The sequence below is a fragment of the Arachis ipaensis genome, chromosome B7 (genome assembly GCF_059453495.1).
Source record: "Arachis ipaensis isolate K30076 ecotype BB chromosome B7, ASM5945349v1, whole genome shotgun sequence".
NCBI classification, from domain to species: Eukaryota; Viridiplantae; Streptophyta; class Magnoliopsida; order Fabales; family Fabaceae; genus Arachis; species Arachis ipaensis.
Window position 1 is genome coordinate 107,910,102 of NC_142442.1, and position 26,717 is coordinate 107,936,818.

Here is a 26,717-nt window from a genome sequence, read left to right on the forward strand (position 1 = left end):
TATTTTGTAAAAAATATATTTTTTTAAAACAAATTTTTAAAAAATTATAAATTATAATTTAAAAAAAACAATTTTTTTATTTTTTTAATAATTTTATTTTAATTATTAAAAATTTGTCAAACACATCAAAATTTTTTATTTTAAACAAAGGAAAAAATGAGCACGCGCAAGAAGACACTGGTTGTGGTCCCAACATTTATTTCTAGTCCTAGTCATCATAAAAATAATAATAAAAAATGGTAGAAGAAGCCAAAACCCGAATCTAAAAAAGATAAAAAAAAAAAAAAAAAAAAAAAACAAACAAAGAGTAGAGCGCCTACATAGTACATACAGAGAAAGAAATAAAGAAAGGCGATGGCATTGCATTCGAAATGAGCGGAACAACAGCAACGGACTAACGTTACGATGCTGCAACCACCTCCTTAGAGCTGAGTCACCGACACAGACAAAGAAACAGGCACGAAGCGAATGCGCAGCAACAAGCCTCGCGTGCTTGTCAACCACATTTTCCCCTATCTCCCGAAATTGCACCTGCCCCTTCAATCATCGTTCTTGTTGCGGTAATGGAGGCCCTGATCGAGCTGTGCGACCTGATTGCGCAGAACCCGGTGCAATTCTCCGACAAGCTATCGTGGATATGCGACAAATGCCCGCCGCCGGACTACCTGTCGACGGGATCTCCTAGGGTTTCGCGCTCCCACCTCAATGCCGTCCTCGCCGTCGCACGCTTCCTCTCAAAATGTCCCAATTGCTCCGATCTGCGCCCTAAATCCGTCACTCTCGAGTTCCTTCGCTCCATTTCATGTTCCTTCACTCAATCCTTTTGGCCCCAACCCTTCTCCCAAGATGCCGTTGCCTCCTTCTACCTCGATTTCATCGCCTATGTCTCCAAGGCCGCGGAATTGTCCCCTGGTTTCGCCGACGAGGTTGCTGAATTCTTCGGGGAGGTGATCCTCTCGGCGATCGATGATTCCGGCGAACACCACTCTGCCATTGCTAGGGCCTTCTTGGTCGCGGTGTCACAGAACTTCATTCCGATATCCGAATCCGATGCTAATGCATTGGCGACTTGTTTGATCGAGCGGTTTACGGCCTCCATGGAGGGTGTTTCTGGAAACTCCGAGAGTTCCTCGGCTCAGAGCTCTCCGATGAATGTGAACCACAAAAGTCACGGTGGTAGTCCCGGGAGCAACAATGGTGTGTCGAACGGTGGAAACCATATTTGGAGGAGTAATGCTGATCAATTAGCATTGAATTTGGGTTTGAATGATGGTGGAGGTGGTTCGAGTGGGCAACAAGTTGCTTCCTTTGAGGAGGAGTCTGTGGAAAGCTTGGAAAGACAAGAAATTGCTTTTAAAGTGATTGCTCTCTTGTTGGAGAAGCTTCGCGTTGATGCTGGCCTTTTGGAGCAGGTTAGGTTAATTGGGAAGAAGCAGATACAATCTATGTCTGTGTTTCTGAAGGTATACTCTTTCTGTGCTTGATTATGTTTAAAACATTGTTTTCTTTTTTGAGTTACTTGGTTTACTTGGTATGTTTAAGTTCAATACTTCAATGGGTTTGGCAAGGCCTTAAAATTTAGATTGGTCTGTAGAGGGAACCTTGTTTTGTAATTTGCTGGTTCTTGCAGATAAGGAAGAGGGAGTGGCATGAACAGGGTTCACTCCTAAAAGCTAGAATCAATACAAAATTATTAGTATATAAAGCAGCAGTGCGGCTGCAAATAAAGTGCCTCTCTGTATTGGATTCGGATGCAAGGTCTGTCAAGAGATTGGTTTACGAAGCTGTTGCGATATTGATAGATGCTGCTGAGGCATGCTTACTGTCTGGATGGCGGAAGTTGAGAACATGTGAGGACCTCTTCAGTTCCTTGCTTATGGGGGTAACACAAATTGCTATTGCCAGAGGAGGTCAGCCCCTGCGAATCTTGCTTATTCGCCTAAAACCGATTGTTCTCAATGTTTGTGCTCAGGTGCTGTTCCATCTTTTATCCTATCAAACTCGCATTCCAATTGATTTCAAAAAGTTTGTTTTAATGCCGCCCCCCCCCCCCCCCCCTCCTTTTTTTTTTCTCTTTCTCTCCCGAAATATGACTGTCACAGGCTGATACATGGAGTAACACCCAAGGGGTCATGTTTGAGAGTGTCACGAAGGCTAGCTGTCAGATTATTGAATCCTGCTGGAATAATGAGCGGGCTCCGGTGGACACATACATCATGGGGTTAGCTGCAAGCATACGCGAACGCAATGATTATGACGAACAGGTTCTTATATTATTATGCATGTTTACGTATCTTTTAGAAACTAAATGCTTTGTCGATATATTGATGTACAAGGACAAGTTGATTTGGCATTTCATACATTTTCATATTTTATGGAGTTAAATGTATTTCAGTATTTGTGCTTTTTGATACCTAATTGTTCTGTGTTAAATCATGTTTCTTTCATAGACTGTATTCAAATAATTTCCATTGATACATTAAGTTTACTGTTTTTTTTTGGATATTGTATCTTGTGTTCCAAAACTATTGACATCCGTCTAAGTTCAAGCATGTAAATTTCTTATGTGTTAAATCATTTGCTTGCTTATGGAATCTTGTTGCTATCAGGACAACAGAGAGAAACCTGGAGTTCCTGTTGTACAGCTTAATGTTATACGCCTGTTTGCTGAACTAAGTGTTGTAGTCAACAAGTCTGAGCTGGTAGACGTGATATTACCTCTTTTTATCGAAAGCTTAGAAGAGGGTGATGCTTCAACTCCAAGTTTATTGAGACTCCGAGTATGGATCTTTGTCGTCGGAGCAATATGAATTTTGTCAATATATTGTGACCATCTGTTATCACACATTATCTGTGAATCCCTTCACTTTTACTCTACAAATCTTATGTTGTGCTTTGTTGTCACCCTTTCAGCTTCTAGATGCTGTATCTCAAATGGCCAGTTTAGGTTTTGAGAAGTCTTACCGTGAGACGGTAGTTTTGATGACAAGAAGCTACTTGAGTAAACTTACCAGTGTGGGATCAGTTGAAAGCAAAACAGAGGCATCTGAATCTACCACTGAACGAGTTGAAGTAAGTAATCTTTCTAGATATTAACAAGACATGTTAAATTTGATTTACTCATTGAAATTCAATATCAAAGGATGCTCACTAGTTGAATTACATTCTAGACTTTACCTGCAGGATTTCTTCGCATTGCTAATGGACTTACTAGCGATAAATTGCGTTCAGATTTCCGCCATCGGTTGCTCTCCCTCTGCTCTGATGTTGGTTTAGCCGCTGAGTCCAAAAGTGGAAGGTATGCCTTTTTCTATGCAGGGCACAACGTATACAATAATGCAGAATTTTGTTGATAATTTGGTTTATTTGATGAATTTTGAGGTGGTCAAGCTAGATCTGTGTCAACGATCTCATTGCAGATGTGATACATGATAGGGTGCAATGGTGCCGTTTGATCCATGTTGCCAATCCCCCCTAGTGGGATAAGGCTTTGTTTGCTGTTTGTTATTAATGAATTATGATTTCTCAAGATTTTAAATCTGATTATTTTCAGTGTATATGCTACAGGAGTGGACCAGATTTCCTGGGTCCTCTGCTCCCTGCAGTTGCTGTGATGTGTTCTGATTTTGATCCCACACTAAATGTGGAGCCATCACTTTTAAAACTGTTTCGTAACCTCTGGTTCTATGTTGCTCTCTTTGGTCTAGCACCTCCAATACAAAAGACTCCGCAAGTCACAAAGGCAGTTTCCAGTACCATGAATAGTGTGGGAAGCATGGGTACAACTGCTCTTCAAGCCATAAATGGACCATATATGTGGAATGAAGAGTGGTCTTCTGCTGTGCAGCGTATTGCTCAGGGTACTCCTCCACTAGTAAGTTTTCCTGAAAGATCTTTTAAGATTTTGGGCAAACAACTTCATTTACCAAACAGTACATGTATTTGCTTGTAGTTTTACTTTTATATTTTTCTATTTCTGCCCAGGTTGTTAGCTCAGTGAAATGGCTTGAGGATGAGCTGGAACTAAATGCTCTGCATAACCCAGGCAGTCGTCGGGGAAGTGGTAATGAAAAAGCTGCTCTTGTGCAGAGAGCTGCTCTTTCTGCAGCTTTAGGAGGGAGGGTTGATCTCCCAGCAATGACCACAATCTCAGGTGGATTGAATTTAATTTATGTTAATATCCTAAATCTTGAATTGCTAACTTGCTCACATTCGTAGACAATTGCTGCTTCTTGGGTAAAATTTATGCCCTTTTTTGGCTTGATATTATGTAAATTGAAATATATAATGTGGTTTCTGATTTTTTTGTTTTGGTTGGAATTTATGCCCTTGCTCCTTCGTGACTCTTGTGCTCACTGTACACCACTTCAGCCTATCCTGATTACTCTGTTAATTTACTTTACTTCAATTATTTTGCAGGTGTGAAGGCTACTTATCTTCTCGCTGTAGCTTCTCTTGAGATCATTCGCTTCAGTAGCAATGGTGGAATTCTAAATGGTGGTACCACAATGGATGCTGCTAGAAGTGCCTTTACCTGTGTCTTTGAATATCTCAAGACTCCAAACCTAATGCCTGCTGTTTTCCAGTGTTTAACTGCAATTGTTCACAGGGCCTTTGAAACAGCTGTCTCATGGCTAGTAGGTTTTACTTTCTTTGACAGTTTAGTTGATCAAACTTTTGCAAATAGATTTGCTGATTGGAAATAGGTTCAACTAAATTGTGTTTAACCATCTAATATTCCCCTTTGTGTACACTAATGGGCGGGCCACTTGGCCTCAACCCAAGGACATAGCAAGGAAGCATTTTCTCATAGATAGTAGCTATTGTTATCCTAATATATACCTATGTATAAACTGGTACTATGTTTCTATCTACAAGTTTTGAGGTCTATGGTTTTCGCATGTGGATTATGTTGCTTTCGTAGCATTAATATGGAGAGACTATCATTTAGGTTCCTTCTTGTTGTATTAGTATATATATTCAGGGTATTTCCTTTAGCTCGTTTAATGGAAAAAAAATCAACAAAGGTCTGTCTGGTTAACTTGTTTTATGTACTCATCAGCGTAAAATCATACTCTCATTGAGAGGACTTGTGACTTAAGAAGTGATTTTTCTCCAAAATTTAATCTGTTCTAAACATTTACATTTATCGGGACATATGTGGTGTCATTTGTGTTTCTGCACTATATGTTGTGATGTTGATTGGTATGCTTCAGGAAGATCGAGTGTCTGAAATAGGCCATGAGGCTGATGCCCGAGACTCAATACTTACAGTGCATACCTGCTTTCTAGTCAAAAGTCTGTCCCAGAGGGAGGATCATATAAGAGAGATTGCAGAGAACTTGTTAACTCAAATTAGTGATAAATTTCCACAGGTGAATTTAACACTATATGTGGTGTTTGTCTAAAATTTGGTTCTTTGCACTTTCTTGTGGTGTCCAGCATATTTAAGATTAGAACTACATCTTCCAGGTTTTGTGGGATGCAACCTGCTTAGACTCGATGCTATTTTCATTTCAAGAGGACTCTTCTTCTACTGTCATCAATGATCCTGCTTGGACAACAACAGTCCGTTCCTTATATCAGAGAATTGTTCGCGAGTGGATAATTAAATCACTTGCAAATGCTCCGTGCACTAGTCAGGGCCTTCTTCAGGTTGACATGCTCTGTTCCATTGAAAAAATTTATTTTATTTTTCTAGTGTATTTTTTTCCCTTCACCTTTTGTCTCAACATTTAGGTACTTGCTCGTAAGGGGATAATATGTTGCTTCTTGCATTTGATGTTTTTTGTTTTTGCATAAATATTCAATTTCTGTTTGCATGTGCCACTGGATATTTCTCTGGGATGAGCATCTTCGACTAATCTAAACAAGAAAATAAATATTTTAAATCATTCTAGGTATAATTGTATAAACTTCTCCTTCATAACTCTGTTTATTACCCTTGTTTTCCATTGTATCTTCGGTTTTTTTGGCACTTCACATATGGTTCAAATATGGCTGTGCTTCCAGTTCTAGTTAACTTGAATTCTGAAATTTGTCCCAAAATTTGTGGGTGCAAAGGTTCTTTTGATCCTTATATGTATTCCTGTTTGATTGTTACTACTTGCTACTCAATATATCTTTCTGTTTGCATTATATATTGGTGGCATTGTTGCCCTATCTTTTTTCCTCCTTAAATGCCTCACAGTTTTTCCCCCATCTCTGTGTATATTCCACACCAGGATAAACTTTGTAAAGCAAACACATGGCAAAGAGCACAACCAACAATTGATGTTGTTTTACTTTTGTCTGAGGTACGAATTGGCACGGGGAAAAGTGACAGCTGGCCAATACAAATAGCAACTATTCCTGCAGTCGTGGCTGCAGCTGCTGCAGCTTCAGGTGCAAACTTAAGAGCATCTGAGTCTTTCAATTTAGAGGTTATTAATTCAGGTCAGTGCAACCAGGCTGCAGCAACAGTTAAGTGCAACCATGCTGGAGAAATAGCTGGTATGAGAAGGCTGTATAACAGCATGGGTGGGTTTCAAACCAACACTCCTCCTCCTACTGGTTCTGGTTTTGGCCTTGGACTTCAAAGAATTATATCTGGCGCATTTCCTCAACAACCACTAGCTGAGGATGACACATTCAATGGAATGTTGCTTGGTAAGTTTGTGCGCCTACTACAACAGTTTGTCAATGTAGCAGAGAAAGGGGGGGAGGTGGTTAGGTCCGAATTTCGTGAAACTTGCTCACAAGCTACCGTACTGCTCTTGTCAAATTTGGTAAACCCATTTCACTCTTTATTGTAGTAATTGTAATTTTTTTGGGGTCTGTGTTCATGTGTACCGTTTGTGCCCTTGTCTGAGTTTTGTTTTTTTCTTATGGACAAGAGTTCTGGATCCAAATCAAACATGGAGGGCTTCTCGCAACTTCTTCGTCTTCTTTGCTGGTGTCCTGCTTATATTTCCACCCATGATGCAATGGAGACTGGTGTTTTCATTTGGACATGGTTGGTATCTGCTGCGCCTCAGCTTGGACCTCTTGTCCTTGCTGAGCTTGTTGATGCATGGTTATGGACAATCGACACCAAGCGGGGCCTTTTTGCAGCTGGGGAAAGGTATTCTGGGCCTTATGCAAAACTGAAGCCTCATCTATCCCCTGGGGAGCCTGAAATGCCGCCAGGGAATGATCCTGTTGAGCAGATAATCGCTCATCGATTGTGGCTTGGCTTTCTAATTGATCGATTTGAGGTTAGGAAGTTGCTCATCATTTTTTGTTAGCTTACATTTTGTTTCCTTCTGCTTATTGTCCAAAGTATCGTTATGATTCATAGTTTGTTTTTTCGTTTGCTATGATCTTAAGTCATTGTAATTGTACCATGTTTCGATATTCATATTGTATAACAAAATTTTTCATTATTTCCACCACCTTCTAAATCTTCTATGCTTGTTTAAATTGTTATCGGTGAATGGTCTGGTTTGAGTACTGTAGTATTTGCCTTGGGTATTGCTTTTCACATGATTGCTAGGTGATAATAATCAAAAACCATTAGTTGAAGAAGCTGTCTGGATTGTATTAAGTTATGTTTTGATCGAAACTATATTTAAATGGATGTAATTAAACATGAAATTTTGCTAGGTTGGATCTTTGGTTCTTCTATAAGCTACTGGATTTTTTGAGTAAAAGATTATGTTCTGCTTGTTCGATATGTACATTGAATTCCAGAATCCATTTGTGAATGACCCATTATATGAAGGTATTCAGTTCTTGATCAGTAGGCCGTCTATGGTATAATATTATTGTTCTTCTTATTCTTATTATTATAATTTTATTGGTATTAAATTGCTCATAATTGTTAAGCTGCCATTGTTTTTGTTCTGATTGGCTAATCACCTATTAACTTGAGTAGCGTTATTCTTTACTATTTTAAACATTGAATCTATTTTTAGCTCTAAAAGTTGCAAATATGTTACTAATTTTATATTTTCATTTCCCTGAATCACTATTTGTGTTGTCTATTATAGGCAGTTCGGCACCAAAGTGTGGAGCAACTCTTACTTTTTGGTAGGATGTTGCAGGGGACAACAAAGCTTCCGTGGAATTTTTCACGGCATCCTGCTGCCACTGGTGCATTTTTCACTCTCATGCTTCTAGGGCTTAAATATTGCTCATGTCAGTTTCAAGGCAATCTGCAAAAATTTCAAATAGGGCTTCAGCTGCTTGAAGATAGGATTTATCGGTAAGGGTCTTTTGTAATTTATCTTTGTCACTCTTGCTACGTTTATCCTTATTCTTTTTCTTTACCTAAGCTGAAAGTTCCCTTTACCTTTGTGCTTAGTTTTATTTGTTCATTATTTTCCATGGGAACTACATGTAAGTTACATAGTGATCATCTAAACCAATATCTTTCCCATCTTTTACCCCAAAACACATTCTTTGGGCTACTTATTTAGATGATAAAAATTTTTAGCGTGCTAATATGCTTCTGAGGACTTAGCTGGATGAGTTGAAACAAGTGAAGTCACAGACCACATCTGCTTTACTCACCACAGTCTGAATCTGCCACTTAAAATTTTTATGCCAAACGTTGCCATGTTCTAAGTTTTATGTTAATGAATCAATAAGCATTAAAGTTTCCACTCATGTTATGTATTAATTCAATTCATGAATGTTATTTGGAACTCATTGTGTGCTTAATTTATTGTCAGTTGACACTATTCTGCTGAGTACTTGGCCCTGCTATTTATTTATTTATTTCCAGGAACTAAGTAAGATGAACAATATAAATAGTCAATTCTTTTGCAGTATTTCTTTACTTTACTCTTTTATACTGTAGAATAACAAGAAACAAGCTTCACCGAAGTCACACAGAAAATCTTTATATCTTATTATTGTTAAATCTGCAATTAGCTCCATATTTGGTGTTTAAAGTTAGCATTAGCTGAATTACAATATGTTCAGTTTCTTTGGACAAATTGAAATTTCCATCTGGTGCATGCAGGGCCTCTTTGGGTTGGTTTTCTCAGGAGCCTGAGTGGTACGAGACAAACTATACAAATTTTGCTCAGTGTGAGGCTCTGTCTGTTTCTCTATTTGTTCAGTACCTTTCAAATATGAAAGCCGATGCTGTTCAATTTAGTTCAAAAGGAAATGGCCAAGAAAATGTGGTAATAGTTCTTCACTTAGTATTGGCATCTACTTATGCATTTATTGTTCACTTCTGACTTCAAAATCCTGTCTTTTTTGTTATTGATCTTCTCTCAAGTTGGTCTTAACCTTCTCTAGTGACTTGCAAAAATTTTTTCAGCATTTAGTCTGATATTTACATGTGTGTAGAGTGACCAATATCATCCTGTTTGGGGCCAAATGGAGAACTATGCTGTTGGCAGAGAAAAAAGGAGACAATTACTGTTAATGCTATGTCAACACGAGGCTGATAGGCTTGAGGTCTGGGCACAGCCGACAAACACAAAGTATATAACACACTTATGTATCCTTTTTTACTACATGAACTTCATCACGTCTTTTGTTTTTCTCCTTCCCTGAGTTTATGAATACCTGTCATGTACTTTCAGGGAAATTATTTTGCGACCCAAAATTAGCTCAGATAAATGGATAGAACATACCAGAACTGCCTTTTCTGTGGATCCTAAGATTGCTTTATCATTGGCCTTGAGGTTTCCGACCAATTCATCTGTGAAGACTGAAGTAACTCAGCTGGTTCAGGTATGTTTCTTATCATGAGAATTGGGAGTTTGAAGTCCTCACAGTTGAGTGTGTGCCTAATGGAAATTGATTTCATTGGCCAAAATTTAAATATTCTCAGGGTTGATCATTACCTATATTTTCTTGATGTTGGGAAGTGGAATTTTAGCATTGGATTTATGGTAGAAAGTGTTTGATTGAAGGGTTATTCTAACTACATAACTGCAAGAGTTTTCTGCTAGTAATATGATGTGTTATGTAATTCTTAATTTCTCATGTTGAAGGTATTTTGATCCCAGCTACTGTCATGGTTATTCTATGTTCATCATCCTGCAAGTTATGACATGCCTCTCTTTGCAGGCACATATACTGGACGTGCGCAGCATGCCTGAAGCACTACCTTACTTCATCACCCCCAAGGCTGTGGATGATAATTCAGTGCTTTTGCAACAATTGCCTCATTGGGCTCCTTGTTCTATTACGCAAGCTCTAGAGTTCCTTTCTCCAGCATATAAGGGACATCCTCGGGTCATGGCATATGTTCTAAGGGTTCTAGAATCCTATCCTCCTGAACGAGTAACCTTTTTTATGCCGCAGCTGGTGCAGTCTTTGCGACATGATGATGGGGTTAGATATTTTCCAAAGCTTAATTTCATGATTTATTCCCTAAAGATGTGCTTCTGTTGTACTATGTGCCACTTAAACCCCACACATCTATTTCTTCTTTCTCCATTTCAAATGTGCACCTTATGCCTTTCCTCAATTCTGTATTTGTGACTAAATATTTTGGTGTATTATTTCAATTCATTTGCTCAAATCAAAGTTCCATTTTGAGTGAAGCTTCTTCTCATACTTTTTTTAAAGTGAAGATTTATTAACTTTTTCTCAAGTTTATTCTGTATTAAGTGTAAATAATTTTTGCCAAAAGTGACCTTTTTAATGGTGAATTTCAGTGTATGGTTACTTGGTAACTGGTTGAATAATTCTTATATGCAGAAATTAGTAGAAGGGTATTTGCTTAGAGCTGCTCAAAGAAGTGACATTTTCGCCCATATTCTTATTTGGCATTTACAGGTATAATATATGATTGTTATGTATTTTGGTTTGATGAAAGTGGCTATTATTTATTTTAACTTCAATTTTGTTGTGCACATTACTGTTGTTAATTTTGTGTTCCTTACTTTGAATTATAGTTCCTTTTCCGTTGATGGATGATTTAATTACAAGTTTTTTTTTTTATTTAAATAAATAGCTAAGCACATAAGACTTCTTTTTGGGCAGGGTGAGACTGTGCCTGAGCCAGGAAATAATCCTACCAGTGGGAAGGTATATTAAAGCAAATTCCATTATCTCCAGTATAGTTATTGCTATAATATTCTGCTTAAAAATGGCATTAATTTATAACACAGATCCATGTAAAGTACTAGATATTTCCCGAGCACTGAATATTTAAACCAGATTTATTCTTTCTCGATTGGCTCAAAGTTTTGCAAGAATGCTTATTTTTTATTTGAGAGTCTATTGTGTGTTTGCAAATCATCCTTAATAGTCTGTATCTGTTTTTTTATTTCAGAATGGATCATTCCTAGAGCTGCTGCCTGCCGTAAGGCAACGTATAATTGATGGTTTCAGTCCAAAGGCTCTAGACATTTTTACAAGAGAGTTTGATTTCTTTGACAAGGTTACATCCATATCCGGTGTACTATTTCCACTCCCTAAGGAAGAACGCCGAGCTGGTATCCGAAGGTATGGACAGAACCTGAAAGCATAATTTTTTTTGTGAATTCTTAAGTTCAATTTTACTGTTTGATTGAAGTTAATGCTTCTGTTTAGGGAATTGGAGAAAATTGAATTGAACGGTGAAGACCTTTATCTACCAACAGCTCCTAACAAGCTTGTTGTGGGTATTCGAGTAGATAGTGGTATCCCATTACAGTCGGCTGCAAAAGTCCCAATCATGATAACATTTAATGTAGTTGATCGAGATGGGGACAGAAATGATGTAAAGCCACAAGCTTGCATTTTTAAGGTTAGCTGGTCTGATGATACTCCAGACAATAACACCATTTCTTCTTTGGTCCTATTATGAACTCTATATTCTTAAAGTTTCAAGTATTATGTTTTTACTTTGTTATCTTGCCAACACAACTGCAAAACATTGTCTCGTCTGTATGTGTGTATAATATTGGTTATATTTTGATGATGGAATAATCAAACACTAAAGTTATTTTTGCCCTATGATACGTTTATAAGTTATCAAAGCAAAATGCTTCTGTAAAATAATCACTCTGTGCCTTCGACAATTATTTATTACCCGACAACTATATTTGCATGTCTACTATATTTTCTCAAGCATTTCTTGTCAGCAGTGCTTTAATTGCATCTGGGCTGACTGAGTTCTCTTTATTGAAGGTTGGAGATGATTGCAGACAAGATGTTCTTGCCCTTCAAGTAATAGCGCTTCTTAGAGATATATTTCAAGCTGTTGGATTAAATCTTTATCTGTTTCCTTATGGTGTTCTCCCTACTGGTCCAGAGAGAGGTATAATAGAGGTGAGTTTATTCATAATTTTGTTGATGATCCTGAGAATTCAGTGACATCTGGTATTCAGTGAGTGTTTTTCTAGATCAGGAGTTAATATTGACCGAGACTAACACAAAATATACTGTAGTAGAGAGATGTGTACTCACACACTAGAGATGATTTGAGATAAATGAAACATTTGTTGAGTGATTTGTTCTCGATTGCTGTAGACAAATCATCTACATATTGTTTGGCGTTTAGATCAATCATTTAAGAGATTCCTAAGGTTAAGTTTGTTTGTCTTAGAAAAAAATAAATACTGCTTGTTTTTCCTACAAATTTCAACTTCAAATCATTATCATTAGTCAAACCAACCAAATGGGTTACCAATCAAGAATTAGGAATGAAGGCAATGTTAGTTATTTCTCATGTCACAAAAGAAATATTTTCTGGACTGTAGACTCACTGAAGTCCTAATTCTGTTTTTTTATTATTGTCAGGTTGTGCCTAATACACGCAGTAGAAGTCAGATGGGAGAAACAACCGATGGGGGTTTGCTTGAGATATTTCAGCAAGATTATGGGCCTGTTGGATCTGCCAGTTTTGAGGCTGCACGCCAGAACTTTATCATTAGCAGTGCTGGTTATGCTGTTGCTAGTCTTTTGCTTCAACCAAAGGATAGGCACAATGGGAATCTTCTCTTCGACAAGTAAGATAGATTTGTGTTTTGTCAATTACCAACACTATCAGCAAATCTGGTAGTTGTTGCTGATTGATTTGAATTAAGCTTAATCACCTTGAAACTTTGAATGTTGTCTTTGTTTAACCTCACATTTCATTCCTTTACTTACTTTCTCAGTTCTTGCCTCCTTTGCGTTCTTCTGTTACTGCATGTATCATATATTCCTGGTTTTATAAATTGGTAGCTAAGTCCGTTGCTAATATGTATGATGCAGTGTTGGTAGGCTAGTCCATATCGACTTTGGTTTCATCCTGGAAACTTCCCCCGGTGGGAATATGCGCTTCGAGAGTGCACATTTTAAGCTGAGCCATGAGATGACACAATTACTAGACCCATCAGGTGTTATGAAGAGTGATACGTGGACCCAGTTTTTAAGGTAGTGATGGTTCTCTCTAATCCTTTAAAACTCATTCTATATATCAAAAACTAATCATTGATCATTGTTTCACCCATTATTGTACATGTATCTAGTCTATGTGTAAAGGGATACCTAGCTGCACGTCGTCATATGGAGGGGATCATTACTACGGTGGCATTGATGCTAGACAGCGGGTTACCCTGCTTCAGCAGGGGTGACCCGATTGGCAATCTGCGAAAGAGATTTCATCCAGAGATGAGTGAGCGTGAGGCAGCCAATTTCATGACCCATGTCTGTAAAGATGCTTATAACAAGTGGACTACTGCTGGCTATGACTTGATACAGTACCTCCAGCAAGGCATTGAGAAGTGATGATAACATAACAATATAGAATTGACCTAACGTGTACATGCTTGCTTGTAATTTATTTTACATTCATTGTTGTCTTGTGCTTTTATTTTTCCTTTTTGAGGAATTTTCATGGTTATAGTATTCAGAAGGAATAGTATAAAATGGCAGGTGAAGGTTTCTTGTTTTCGTTTTTCTCCTTGTTTCTTGTTTCTTTTTTTTTTTGCCGGTTTTGTTGTGATGTAAAATACAGCTTTGTAATCTTGTTTATTAATGGTAAATACGATTCATTGTATTGGCGAATACATGCTCCCCCGCACCCTCTTGTTCCAACGTCTGGGGGAAAAAACAAAGAAATGAAAGCTTAGTTACTCTTTTTTTTATATGTATATTGAGTATAGACCATGCTAGGTGAACACTAAAATCAACAATCAAAATTAGTTATTAAGATAAAATATATGTTAGAATATAAATATATATTAAAAATAAATTAAATTATATATATTTTTATACACAAATACATTAGTGAGTGATTTTAACAAATACATTAGTGAGTGATTTTAATATACGAATAATTTTTATATGTATTTATGTATTCGCATGAGTGGCATTAATACATTGAGAATTGAAGTTATAATCACATGCATATTATTCAAGTCTCTAATTAGATCACTTTGGTGGTTTAGTGAGCCATAATATATCGAAAATGCAAGCAAAAGCAGTGTTGGCATCATTGACTATTTTCACATAGGTGAAAACTCAAGTGCAATTGATTTCACGTGAAGTTGATAGTTGAGAATCGTTAGATGAAAATTTAGTCAAATCAATCAAATCATCTAATGGATCTCCGTTATCAACTTCACGTGAAATCAACTGCATTAAGTTTTCACCTTTCACATAAGAGGTTAAAACTCAAAACACATACCGTTTCTTTATCTCGGAAACTAGAAACTAGAAAGGTATATCGTATTCCTTCGCATACATAACATGCGTTGTTAACTGATGTGGCTCAATCATCGTTTATTCTTTATCTCAGAAACTAGAAACTAGAAAGGTATATCGTATTCCTTCGCATACATAACATGCGCTGCTAACTGATGTGGCTCAATCGTCGTTTATCATTTGAAAAGCCAATCTAAGACAAAGGAATAAGGTGCGTATGCCTTGTTGGATCTTATCATATTGCTTCCAACAGTTCGATTCGGTCACTGGCTCCTAATTGGCCAATTGAATTTGGTCACTATCGTTGTGCTTGGACTTTGCCCAGAAATGACCAAAAGAGCCTTCCATTTCTTCAAGGGTCTTGCCCTGTGTTTCGGGTAGCATTGTATAGAAGAAGATCCATCCAATTGTTGCAAGTGCAGCAAAGAGGAAGAAGGCCCCACCAATGGTTATTCCCTTAGAGAGGGACAAAAAGGTCATTGAGATAATGCCACTTGTGACCCTGTTCACCACAACTCCCATGGCCGAACCCTGAGCGCGCAGCCTCAGTGGGAAGATCTCAGAGCTATAAACCCATGCAATGGGCCCCGCTCCGATAGAGAACACTGCCACGTAGGACAAGGTGCTTGCGATGCTCAATCCAACGGCCCACATTTGCTTTTTGTTGGACCGGTCATCGATGGTGAGGCTTGTGGCGAGCGTGAAAAGCGAGATTATCATACCGCCCGAACTGGTCAGCAATAACGGCCGACGCCCCACCCGATCCAACAAGAACGTAGCAACTAAGATGAATACTGTCTTCGTGAATCCAACGGCCACCGTTGCAAGAAGCTTCTCCGTATCTGAATCGATCCCAGCCTTCTGAAAAATGGTTGGTCCGTACAAAACGACTGCGTCTATTCCCGAAGCTTGTTGAAAGAAGTGAATCCCGAGCGCCGCGATGAGGATGTGGCGCACCGCCGGCGTAGGATATAGGAATAGCTCTTTCCAGACGCCTCCACCGTCGCTTTTCTTGGTGACGTGAACGACGTCGTCGTCGCATGATTCGGGTATTCCGGCTGCGGCTTTGATCTCGGCTAACCTGAGCTGAGCCTCTTCAGGGGAGTCGGAGGTTCTGTTGAGAACGTTGCGTGCGTCGGCGATTCGGCCTCTGATGATGAGCCACCGAGGTGATTCCGGCATGGCTAAGACTCCGACGGCCAGGATCACGGATGGAATAGAACCGATTCCCAACATGAGTCGCCATCCCAAGTGCAGTGGCAGCTTGGAAAATGCATAGTTTGAAATGTAGCCTAGTAATATCCCTCCGTTGATGAACACCTCAGGGAAGGAGGTGAGGAAGCCACGAGAGGACGCGGGGGCAACTTCGGCAGCGTAGACAGGAGCAATCATGAGGGCGTAGCCGATGCCGATTCCGGCGACAAAGCGGCTGAACATGAGAAAGGGATAGTTGGGGGAGAATCCCATGAGTAGGGCTCCAGTGAAGAAGATGGCTCCGGCTAGCACAATGGTGTATCGCCTTCCGAGCCAGTCAGAGGTTCTGCCAGCAAGGCATGATCCTACTAGAGAGTAGAGGTTTATTATTCCCATCAGTATCTCTATTTGCACGTCTGAGATTTTGAGGTCTCTCTTTATGTATATCACTGCTCCACTCATCACCCCTACGTCTGCAACCATCACATACACGATCAGATATTAGTTTAGTCTTAAAGATTGGATTACTGGCACGAAATTGATTTTGATAAATGAAGACCGTTAGATATTAATTTACTGACGGTTTTTAACTATCATCAGATGTCAAATACTAGGAGATTCATGAGTACACCTGCACTCATCAGTCATCACTTACCATAACCAAGTAAGATGGAAGTCATGGAAGCCAATATTGCACAGGCGAAAGCATACTTGTTCCTCTTTATTGGCTTCTTCACAGGATCGAAATCCTCCACCGCTTTCTGCGTTTCTGCTATGCCCTTTGCCTCCATATATATCTTCAATTAGATTAGAGAAGCTAATAGCGGTGTGAGTTTGAGTGAGTATGAGCTTATAATAAGCTAAAGCATCCATGCATGCCTTATATAGACCAAGTTAAAGTCTTAGATTACATCACCGTCGTCCCTACGTACGCGTATCATATGTGATCTCTTTCATTATGTTTTATTTGTCGGCCCGTTAGGTAGACGACAGAGAGTCTGAATAACGTAAACAAGAGCTGAAAATTTGGTCAAATGAAATTAAAAAAAATACTGTCTAAATTATTCAATTAAAAAATTCCATTCAGTAATTCAAAAGTTTAATTATTCCGTATATCTAGTAAATTGAATATTTAATATATTTTAATTGTATCTAGCTAAACACATTTCAATCAAATAATCATCTATATAAGAATTAAAATAATCAAAGAGTAAAGAATTATTTTTGTCCTTAACGTTTAGGGTAAGTTCTAAAGTTGTTCCTAACGTTTCAATAGTCTTATTTAAGTTCCTAACGTTTCAAAATTGACTCAATGTTGTCCTGCCGTTAGAGATCCGTTAATAGAATTGACAGCGGGACAAAATTGAGACAAAAACGTTAGGAATTTAAATGGGACGAAAACGTTGGGACAAAAACGATACATAAAAATAAATTTTAGTTTTATCCTTTAATAATATCAATTTTTAACTGTACATAATATTCAATTATTTTTTAATCACATCTAAGTAAATTACACTTAATCACATTACTTTCATTCTACATAAATTTTTTTATATTATTATATTAACTTATAACTTTAAGTGTAAAACTATAAAAAAATAAATTTATTTAGAATGAAAGCTTAGATGTGATTAAAAAATAATTGAATATTATGTACAGTAAAAAATTGATATTATTAAAGTATAAAATTAAAATTTATTTCTATGTATCTTTTTTGTCCCTAACGTTTTCGCCCTATTTAAGTCTCTAACGTTTCAAAATCGTCTCAATTTTGTCCCGTCGTCAATTCTATTAACGGATCCATAATGGCAGGACAACATTGAGGTAATTTTGAAACGTTAGGGAACTTAAATAGGACGATTGAAACGTTAAGGGACAACTTTGAGACTAACCCCAAACGTTGGGGACAAAAACGATACTTTATTCCTACTAAAATAACCATCCTACTAAAAATTAAAATAATCATCCGCATATCTACTAAAATAACCCAAGGAGACAGCGTACCAGATAATAAACGACGAACTCATGCTAGACGAAAATCCTAGACTGAATCTAGCGTCGTTTGTGACGATGTGGATAGAACCTGAGTGCAACAAGCTCATAACGGCAGCCATTTAACAAGAACCATGTTGACATGGATAAGGGGCGGGGGGCGGGGTGGTGCAAAAACGGCGCCATTAATAGAGTTGGAAGAGAACCTGGTGCGGCAGTGAGGGGGCGACGACATCAAGAGCTTTGCGGCAACGATAATGATCGTTGCGGGAGAGATCAACACTAGTAAAGGGTGCAAAACAGCGTCACTAACAGAGTTGGAGGAGAACCTGATGCAGAGGTGTCAAGATCTTTGCGGTGACGGTTGCGAGAGAGATCGACGCTGTTGGCGGAGGTGGTGAGATGCAAAACGTATAATATGTGAATGTATAACCGTACATAGTGATTTACATGCTAATTCGAATTTTTTTAAATTTTAAAATTTGAGAATAATTATTTAAATTTAAATTTTAAATTTATTTTTTTAAATTATTTTTTATGTTCATTATATATATTTTTTTTATAATTTTCTTTTTTTTTTACTTTTATAAAAATATTATAAAATATCTTTATAAAAAATATTATAAATCATTAAATAATTTAATATATTTAGAATTTAATTAAATATCTACAAATTTACAATGCTTTCTTTAAGTAGAGATATCTTTATGGTAACCATTACTTTACCTTATTTTAACTCTCATTGATACAGTTAATTATGGTATTCACCTATTCATGATCGGATCCATGCCATGTGGTGGCTCCCATTGCCCTAAAATGACAGATACAAGTGCTGTCCCTATCGTCGATATGGATTAGTGGTCATGGAATTGACTATTACCCTCTCAAATGCATGAGCTCTTAGCATGGCCGGTTCAATGTCGATTCAGTCAATCAACCACACCACTAATAATAGCCTAATTTCTAATAACTAACATGCCATTAATTTATTTTCGTCACGTACTTTTCCTTCTTTATGATATTTGCTCCTAAAACTCTTAACAAGTGCGTGTTAAAATCCTATTACGGTTCCTCAAAATTATGTACTCCTGATTAAGATACTCTCACCGTTAGTTTTCTCCGTCCCCTCTCTCGAATATCAGAGAATAATTGGTTCATTATGCATTCTCATTCTCAACAGTAATCAGTAGTCATACATAATTGAATAATAACTCTGTTGATCGAAAAATTATTTTCGATTGGAAAGAGCCAAATCAATAAAATATCAAGTATTGATTTTTGAAGAAATGTATTTAGGAGGTTAAGTTTGGGAGTTGCTGATGTGGGAATTGTTTTCGATTGTTTTATCGAAATCGAAGAAGCTAAGTCGACAGGGAGATTCTATTTAAAGGAGGATTTTCGAAGATTTAGTTGAGTGGTCAAAGAAGTGAAAATGTTGGTGGATAATTAATCACATAGGGAATATCTACAATCGTGTAGCGGGAATAGTTACTAAGGGCGGTTGTGTTTTAAAATTGTAATTTATTTTTAATTAATTGTAATTAATGTAATTTTAATTTACCGTTATGCAAGGTTAGCTTATAAATGCTAGGAAATTTCAGTGGAAAGGGGTTGGAACTTTTACTCAGAAAAACACTCTAAACTCTCACGTCCCAGCATATCCCTGAGTTTGTGATCGAGTTTCCTTTTTCTATAGGGTTCCTTCCACCTTCTTCTTCTTTTTAATTTCAATTATATTTGTATACATCATATTTTATTTAATCTTATTCATTAAGTGTTATTCACATTTTCTATTATTCTTTGTTAAATTTATCTTTCAGCATTCTATCATTTTACATGTAGAAGTCCTTTGTTTCAAAACAAAAGACAATTTATTGTTTTCCTTTAAGTTTTTTAAAAAATTGTTGATTTAGTTTGCAAAACTTTAATTTCTGAACTTTATTTATCAATTCATGAATTTAGTTTATTTTAATCTTTTAAATTTAGTCTAATCGAGGACACTTTGATGCACTTATAGAAAACTGGTACTCGTACTGAGGAGTAGGTTTCGCTCCCAGATCACTAGATATCGAACCACCATCGATTTGCTAAAAATCGACAAAACAAATTGGCACGCCCGGTGGGACAGTTTTAAATCGAAGTGTGTCAAAAGTTATTACTTTCCAGTGTATGCGATTACGAAGTGGGAAGATCATTCACATGGCTGATAAATTGTCAAATGTGAATCGTGGTTCCTCCACCAATGATAGTATACCAGTATCCGTACAACAGGCCGACGTGTCTTCACGTACGGAAGGTGCAATCGGAACTGAAAGTATAGTCGTCACGACTATTCAAACTGGAAATGTTGGACGTAATATTCGTCCACGTGGCCCTGCGCCACCGTTTCAACCTCTATTAACCGCTGGTTGGCCCCCTTATGGCCTGCCTGCTGGTTATACCCCACCGGTGGGTGGGTTTGTCCCACCTATCCGATTTGGGAATACAAATGGAGTAAACATTATGAAAAACCCACAACAACACTCTGAGTATTCTCGTGAGTATCATGTGGGCTCCACTTCAAATTGTGCGAGTTCAATGGCAGCATATCGACAACAAGTGGAGGAAAGTAATCATGACTTGGTTAATTTATTAACTCAGCAAATGACTACAATTCTGAATCCTATAATGGCCGATCATGAATCGAGATTCGAGCGTCTTGCTAGACAAGTCGAGAGGATTACTCGAATTGTCGATTATGATGAAGGTGAAAGGCATAATGCTCGAGGAACTAATGAGGGGATAGAGAATATTTTTCAAAATGAAAATCATGTTCAAAATCAAGAAAATCCTCGCATAGTTCATTGACATGAGAATGCTGATAATGTTTTACATGGATTGCATAGTGATCGTTATCAGGTCACCCGAATTGTAGAAGAAGTGTTAAATCGGGTCGAATTGAATGTTGATTTTATGAATCAGCCACATTTTGTTTCGGCTTTTTCCCAAGTAGTTCAAATGGTTGAAGTGCCAAGAGGAGTAAAGAATCCGATGATAACTACAAAATTTGCTAGAGAAGTTGGAGAATCAACAATTGAACATGTTGCTCGATATTTGGTCGAGATTGGAAATTTAGCAAATGATGAAAATTTGAAAATAAAATTTTTTCTGTCGTCATTGACGAAGAATGCATTTACATGGTTTTTGAATCTTAGACCAAATTTGATTACAACATGGAATCAGTTGGAAACTGCTTTTCACGCTCAGTTTTATCGAGGGAAATGAATGTAGCAGTTACCGATTTAGTAGTTTTGAAATGTGAAGATGGTGAAACTATTGATGATTATTTAATACGTTTCAAAAATGATAGAAGTAGGTGCTATGTCACATTACCTGAGAATGAGATAGTGAAAATAGCAACTATGGGGTTAGGATTCTATATGCGCAAAAAATTGCTTATTGTGCATATTCCTGATTTGGCTCATTTGGCTGAAAAGGTTCGGCAAATTGAGTTAATGAAAAAGGAGAAAGAAAAGCATAGAACCGAACAGAGGTCGAAAAGTAAACCGTTTATTCAAAAGGAGAAGGTTGCTTATGTAACCATGGAGTCTTCAGAGGAGGAAATTGATTTTGAAACAGAAGTCGATTTGGTTGAACTTAAGAAGGGCCCTCCATATGTTTGTTCCTTGTTGAAAAAACTCCCTGGTAGTGAAAAGTTGAATGATTCAAAATTTAAAAGTGGAAAGAAATATAGTTTCGATATCTCAAAATCTGATTAGATTTTTGATGTGTTGCTCAAAGATAAACAATTGGTTTTGCCTGAGGGTAGAACTTTACTTTCCTTGAAGGATTTGAAAGGAAAGCCTTATTGTAAATTCCATCAAGCAACAAGTCATTCAACTAACAGTTGTGTTCGTTTCAGGGATCTGATTCAGGAGGCAATAATCGAAGGACGTTTGAAATTTGATGATGGCAAAAAGGAAATGAAGGTTGATGTAGATCCTTTTGAAACTGATGCCAGTTATGTGGAACCCTGCTTTGAAGTGAATATGGTGGGGATGTCTTATGATTTTGATGTGGCTCTTGATGATTTCGAGTCACAAGTAAGATCTGTGTACCCCAGAATGGTGGATGGTTTGTTGGACTTCTTGGTTCAACAAAAAATCAAAGACCGGGACGTATCGCTGTGTCCACGGTGTAACGTTGTCTTTGATGCTGAAGCAGCAACAATCTTTGAAAAGGAAAGAATGAAGAAAGAATTAGCACACAGGGAGGAACAAGCACGTCAGAGACAACCAATTCGACGTGTAGAAGGTTCTGGTTCGAAAATTCCTCTACATGATGTGAATACGTCTTTGAGCCGATCTCAGGCTATTGGTGTTCAATGGATCAGAAACTATCAAGAGTTTCAAAGGCGTGATCCCTTATATCGACGCAATCCTCAATGGGGACATATAGCGCCGTCTCGAAATCAACATGCAGCTTTTCGAGGGCGAGCCAGAGGATACCCAAGAGGAAGAGGAGGAAGGAGAAGTTTCAATCAAAATAAAAAACTTCAGATTGATACAAGGAAAGAAGCAAGCAAGGGGGCAACTCCTTCGATACATTCCCGAATTGTCTTTCCTTCTGATGGAGAGAGTTATCCCAAGGAGATTCTATCGCCAGTTAAGATGGACAAAGGAAAGGCAGTCGCTCAGTCTTCTGGAGTAGATAAACATAAAGATGTTGATGTCGATAAGGAATACTTCGACGAAGGAGATGATGACATGGTGGGGACGATTTCGATAATCCCTACCGAGTATCTTGGGGAATGTGAAGGTAATCTGGATGAGGATTATGATCAAGAGGATGAAGAAGCTTTTTCTTTCATCCGTATAGAAGACGAGCCAGGTTTCTTTGCTCGTCCCACTGAGAGGCAGATGTCACATTTGCGTCCCCTTCACATTGTTGCAGTTGTGAATGGTTTTAAAACAAATAAGGTGATGATTGATGGTGGGGCAGCGATAAGTCTCTTACCTGAAAGGATGCTGGAAAAAGTAGGGAAACATTTTAAAGAGTTGGTCCCTACAAATATCGCTGTAACTGACTTTAGTGGAAATTCCACACCAACAAAAGGGTTAGTTACTTTGACAGTGAAGGTGGGGTCTTCAGAAAGACACTCTGTATTTGTGGTGGTCCCGTTGAAGGCTAGTTATAATGCCTTACTTGGAAGGGATTGGATCCATGGAGTGGGTGTTGTGCCATCTACAGTGCATCAGAGCGTACTTCTATGGACTAAAGAGGGCAAACCTGAAATTGTCAAGGCAGATTCGAGTTTATATGTCGAACAAATGCATGTCGATTTTAGGATATATAATCGAAAATTGAAGCCTTTAAATGTTGATCGATCTTTGAATCCTTACAATTGTGAATGTTGTTATTTGACTTCGAGGGATTGTCGGTGAAGTTGCGCTACCTAGACATACCTTTCGAACCAACAGGTTGGGATTGTGATTCTTGAAGGCCTCGAAGATTGAACCATGGACCAGGTTGAGGAAGTTTCCGATTACCTGGTAACTTTGCATAATTATTTAAATAATTTCCAAGCTTTAGAAAATAAAGATGATTCTTCTGATAAAGTTGAATCAGATAGGGATGATAGATTTGTTAGTAGTAATATGTTTGATTTGACACCTCTAGTCGAATGTAGTAATGATTTTCCTATTACTTGTAATGATGTTAATAACATGAGTCGGACTGCCGATTGAATAGCAGAGGCTCATTATTTAGAAAATAAAAGTTATGATTCAATCAAAGATTAAGTTTTTACTCTTTCTCGTGATGTTATTGATTTTACTTTCGATTGTATTTATGATTTGGAACCTTTGGGATTTGAAAAATGTACAACTGAGGATGATCATTATAAGGGATTTAAATCTCAAGATCCTTTAGAAGAAGTTAATTTGGGTACTCATGATGATGTTCGAATTACATATATTTGTAAAGATATTGTTGATCCTTTTCGAACTAATCTTATCGATTTGTTACATGAGTTTAAGGATTGTTTTGCGTGGGACTACCATGAAATGCCTGGTCTTGATCGATCGTTAGTAGAACATCGATTAGCATTAAAATAGCATTAAAACCCAATGCTCGACCTGTGAAACAAATCCCTAGGCGTTTTGCTCCTGAAATTAATGTGAAAATTAAGGAAGAGATAGAACGCTTGATTAAAGCCAAATTTATTCGAACCGCTCGTTATGTAGAGTGGGTGTCGAATATATTTCCAGTAATGAAGAAAAATGGAAAATTGAGGGTGTGTATCGGTTTTCGAGATTTGAACAATGCTACTCCAAAGGATGAGTATTTCATGCCAATTGCAGATATGTTGATCGATTCTGCAGCAGGAAATGAAATCCTAAGCTTCATGGATGGTTATTCTGGATATAACTAAATTTTTATTGCGGAGGATGATGTGGCCAAAACTGCTTTCCGTTGTCCTGGGGCATTACGTACATATGAATGGGTAGTTATGCCTTTTGGTTTAAAAAATGCTGGAGCGACATATCAACGAGCAATGAATGCCATTTTCTATGAGTTTATTGGAAAATTTATGGAAGTGTATATTGATGATGTAATGGTTAAATCCATTTCTGTAAATCAACATATAGACCACTTAAGAAAAGCATTTTTGACTATGAGGAAAAAATGATTGAAAATGAATCCTTTGAAGTGTGCTTTTGGTGTATCAACAGGAAATTTCTTAGGCTTTTTCGTTCATAAGAAGGGGATTGCTATTGATAAGAATAAAGCAGATAAAATATTAGCTTTGTTTGCGCCCAAATAAAAGAAAAAGTACAATCGTTTTTGGGAAAAATTAATTATCTTCGAAGGTTCATTTCGAATCTTTCAGATCGAACTAGGGTGTTTGCACCCCTAGTAAAATTAAAGAATGGTTCGAAATTTGAATGGACTACAGAGCATCAGTCAGCATTCGACTCGATCAAAACTTATTTGGCCAAAGCTACGATTATGGCGAATGTTCGTCCATTTGAGCCTTTAAAATTATATATTGCAGCATCTGAGAATTCGATTGGATGTATGTTAGCCCAAAATGATGAAAATAGGCATGAACGCGCAGTTTATTACCTTAGTCGAGTCTTAACTGATATCAAAACAAGGTACTCGCCGACCGAAAAATTATGTTTGTCATTATATCATGCTTGTATAAAATTAAAGTGTTATATGATGGCTAAATCGGTGAAGGTGATAGCACAGACTGATGTTATTAAGTATATGCTTATTTTCCCTATGTTTAGGGGGCGTTTGGGAAAATGGATGTTAGCATTAACAGAGTTCGACTTGCAATATGTCCCAGCGAAAGCTGTTAAAGGACAGGTCATTGTAGACTTTCTTGTTGATAATTCAAAAGGTCTGAATGACCAGGGGACAAATATTATAGATATAGAGGTCAACTATTGGAAATTGTATTTTGATGGATCTAAGCACAAAGATGGTGCAGGGGTTGGAATCCTTATTATTTCACCTGAGGGTGTTCCATCAGAATTTTTGTTTGAATTGAAGTATCCTTGCTCTAATAATGTCGCTGAATATGAGGCTTTAATTTTAGGTCTCGAAATTTTAATCGACAAAGGGGCTTTAGAAGTTCAAATTCTTGGAGACTCACAATTGGTTTTAAAGCAGTTGTCAAAGGAGTTTAAATGTAACAACGAAACGTTACAGAAATATTTAGTAACTGCTTGAGAGATGTTGACTTCTTTTCAGAAGGTTTCTTTGGTACATATCCCTAGAATTCATAATGAAATTGCTAATAAATTGGCTCAAATTTCTTCAAGATATCGGGTTAGCCCAGAAACTATTAGAAAATTTTCTAGTATCCATCAAATTTTAGTGCTAGCAAGTGAAAGAGAAGTGTTGTGTATGGATGAATAGGAGGATTCTGATTGGAGAAAACTTATTGCTCAGTATTTGAAAGATCCCAATACTGTAGTTGATAGAAAAATAAAGTTACAGGCAATGAACTTTGTTTTATTGGCTGATGAGTTGTATAAAAAAGGGGTCGATGGAAGTTTACTGAGGTGTTTGGGACGAGAAGATCAGAAAATTGCTTTGGGTGAAGTTCATAATGGAATTTGTGGTGCTGGTGCACGAAATTGTGATGTCCAGGCTCGAACAATCCCTGGTAATGGCTCCAAAGCTTGGTGCTTTGATCTTAATTCATAATTGTCCCAACTTCAATACAACTAACCAGCAAGTGCACTGGGTCGTCCAAGTAATACCTTACGTGAGTAAGGGTGGAATCCCACGGAGATTGTTGGTATGAAGCAAGCTATGGTCACCTTGTAGATCTCAGTCAGGCAGATATAAAATAGTTATGTGGTTTTCGAATAATGAATAATAAAATAGGGATAGAGATACTTATGTAAATCATTGGTAGGAATTTCAGATAAGCGAATGGAGATGCTTTTCGTTCCTCTGAACCTCTGCTTTCCTGCTATCTTCATCCAATCAGTCTTACTCCTTTCCATGGCTGGCTTTATGCAAGGGCATCACCGTTGTCAGTGGCTACATCCCCTCCTCTCAGTGAATAATATGCTCACGCACCCTGTCACGGCACGGCTATTCATCTGTCGGTTCCCGATCATGCTGGAATAGGATTCACCCTCCTTTTGCGTCTGTCACTAACGCCCAGCACTCGCGAGTTTGAAGCTCGTCACAGTCATTCAATCATTGAATCCTACTCAGAATACCACAGACAAGGTTTAGACCTTCCGGATTCTCTTGAATGCCGCCATCATTCTAGCTTACGCCACGAAGATTCTGGTTAGGAGATCTAAGAGATATTCATTCTAGCTTTATTTCATGTAGAACGGAGGTGTTTGTCAGGCACGTGTTCGTAGGGGAGATGGTGATGAGCGTCACACATAATCATCACCTTCATCACGTTC

General features: G+C 37.8%; 3 protein-coding genes across 3 annotated transcripts; 2 read left to right on the top strand and 1 right to left on the bottom strand.

The window, feature by feature from the left end:
* The first annotated feature begins 251 nt into the window (after positions 1-251).
* LOC107609535 (Phosphatidylinositol 3- and 4-kinase family protein) lies at positions 252-13,962 on the top strand. Its single transcript, XM_016311537.2, has 26 exons — positions 252-1,463; positions 1,631-1,972; positions 2,103-2,264; positions 2,610-2,780; positions 2,914-3,072; positions 3,171-3,298; positions 3,568-3,874; positions 3,985-4,153; positions 4,420-4,637; positions 5,217-5,375; positions 5,473-5,655; positions 6,225-6,767; positions 6,876-7,235; positions 8,010-8,224; positions 8,987-9,152; positions 9,322-9,458; positions 9,561-9,711; positions 10,051-10,317; positions 10,687-10,764; positions 10,972-11,016; positions 11,264-11,436; positions 11,524-11,719; positions 12,103-12,243; positions 12,715-12,923; positions 13,171-13,332; positions 13,428-13,962. Exons 1-26 carry the CDS (start codon positions 564-566, stop codon positions 13,684-13,686), a joined length of 6,000 nt encoding a protein of 1,999 aa, XP_016167023.1. The 5' UTR covers positions 252-563; the 3' UTR covers positions 13,687-13,962.
* A 420-nt stretch (positions 13,963-14,382) lies between these two features.
* LOC107609536 (polyol transporter 5-like) lies at positions 14,383-16,663 on the bottom strand. The gene is made up of 2 exons (XM_016311538.3): positions 16,454-16,663; positions 14,383-16,271 (listed from the first exon to the last, which is right to left on the bottom strand). The coding sequence occupies exons 1-2, from the start codon at positions 16,587-16,589 to the stop codon at positions 14,878-14,880; spliced, it is 1,530 nt and encodes a 509-aa protein (XP_016167024.1). The 5' UTR covers positions 16,590-16,663; the 3' UTR covers positions 14,383-14,877.
* An 8,117-nt stretch (positions 16,664-24,780) lies between these two features.
* LOC148553663 (uncharacterized) lies at positions 24,781-25,512 on the top strand. The gene is made up of 2 exons (XM_088494851.1): positions 24,781-24,929; positions 25,068-25,512. The coding sequence occupies exons 1-2, from the start codon at positions 24,781-24,783 to the stop codon at positions 25,510-25,512; spliced, it is 594 nt and encodes a 197-aa protein (XP_088350977.1).
* The last annotated feature ends 1,205 nt before the right edge of the window (positions 25,513-26,717 follow it).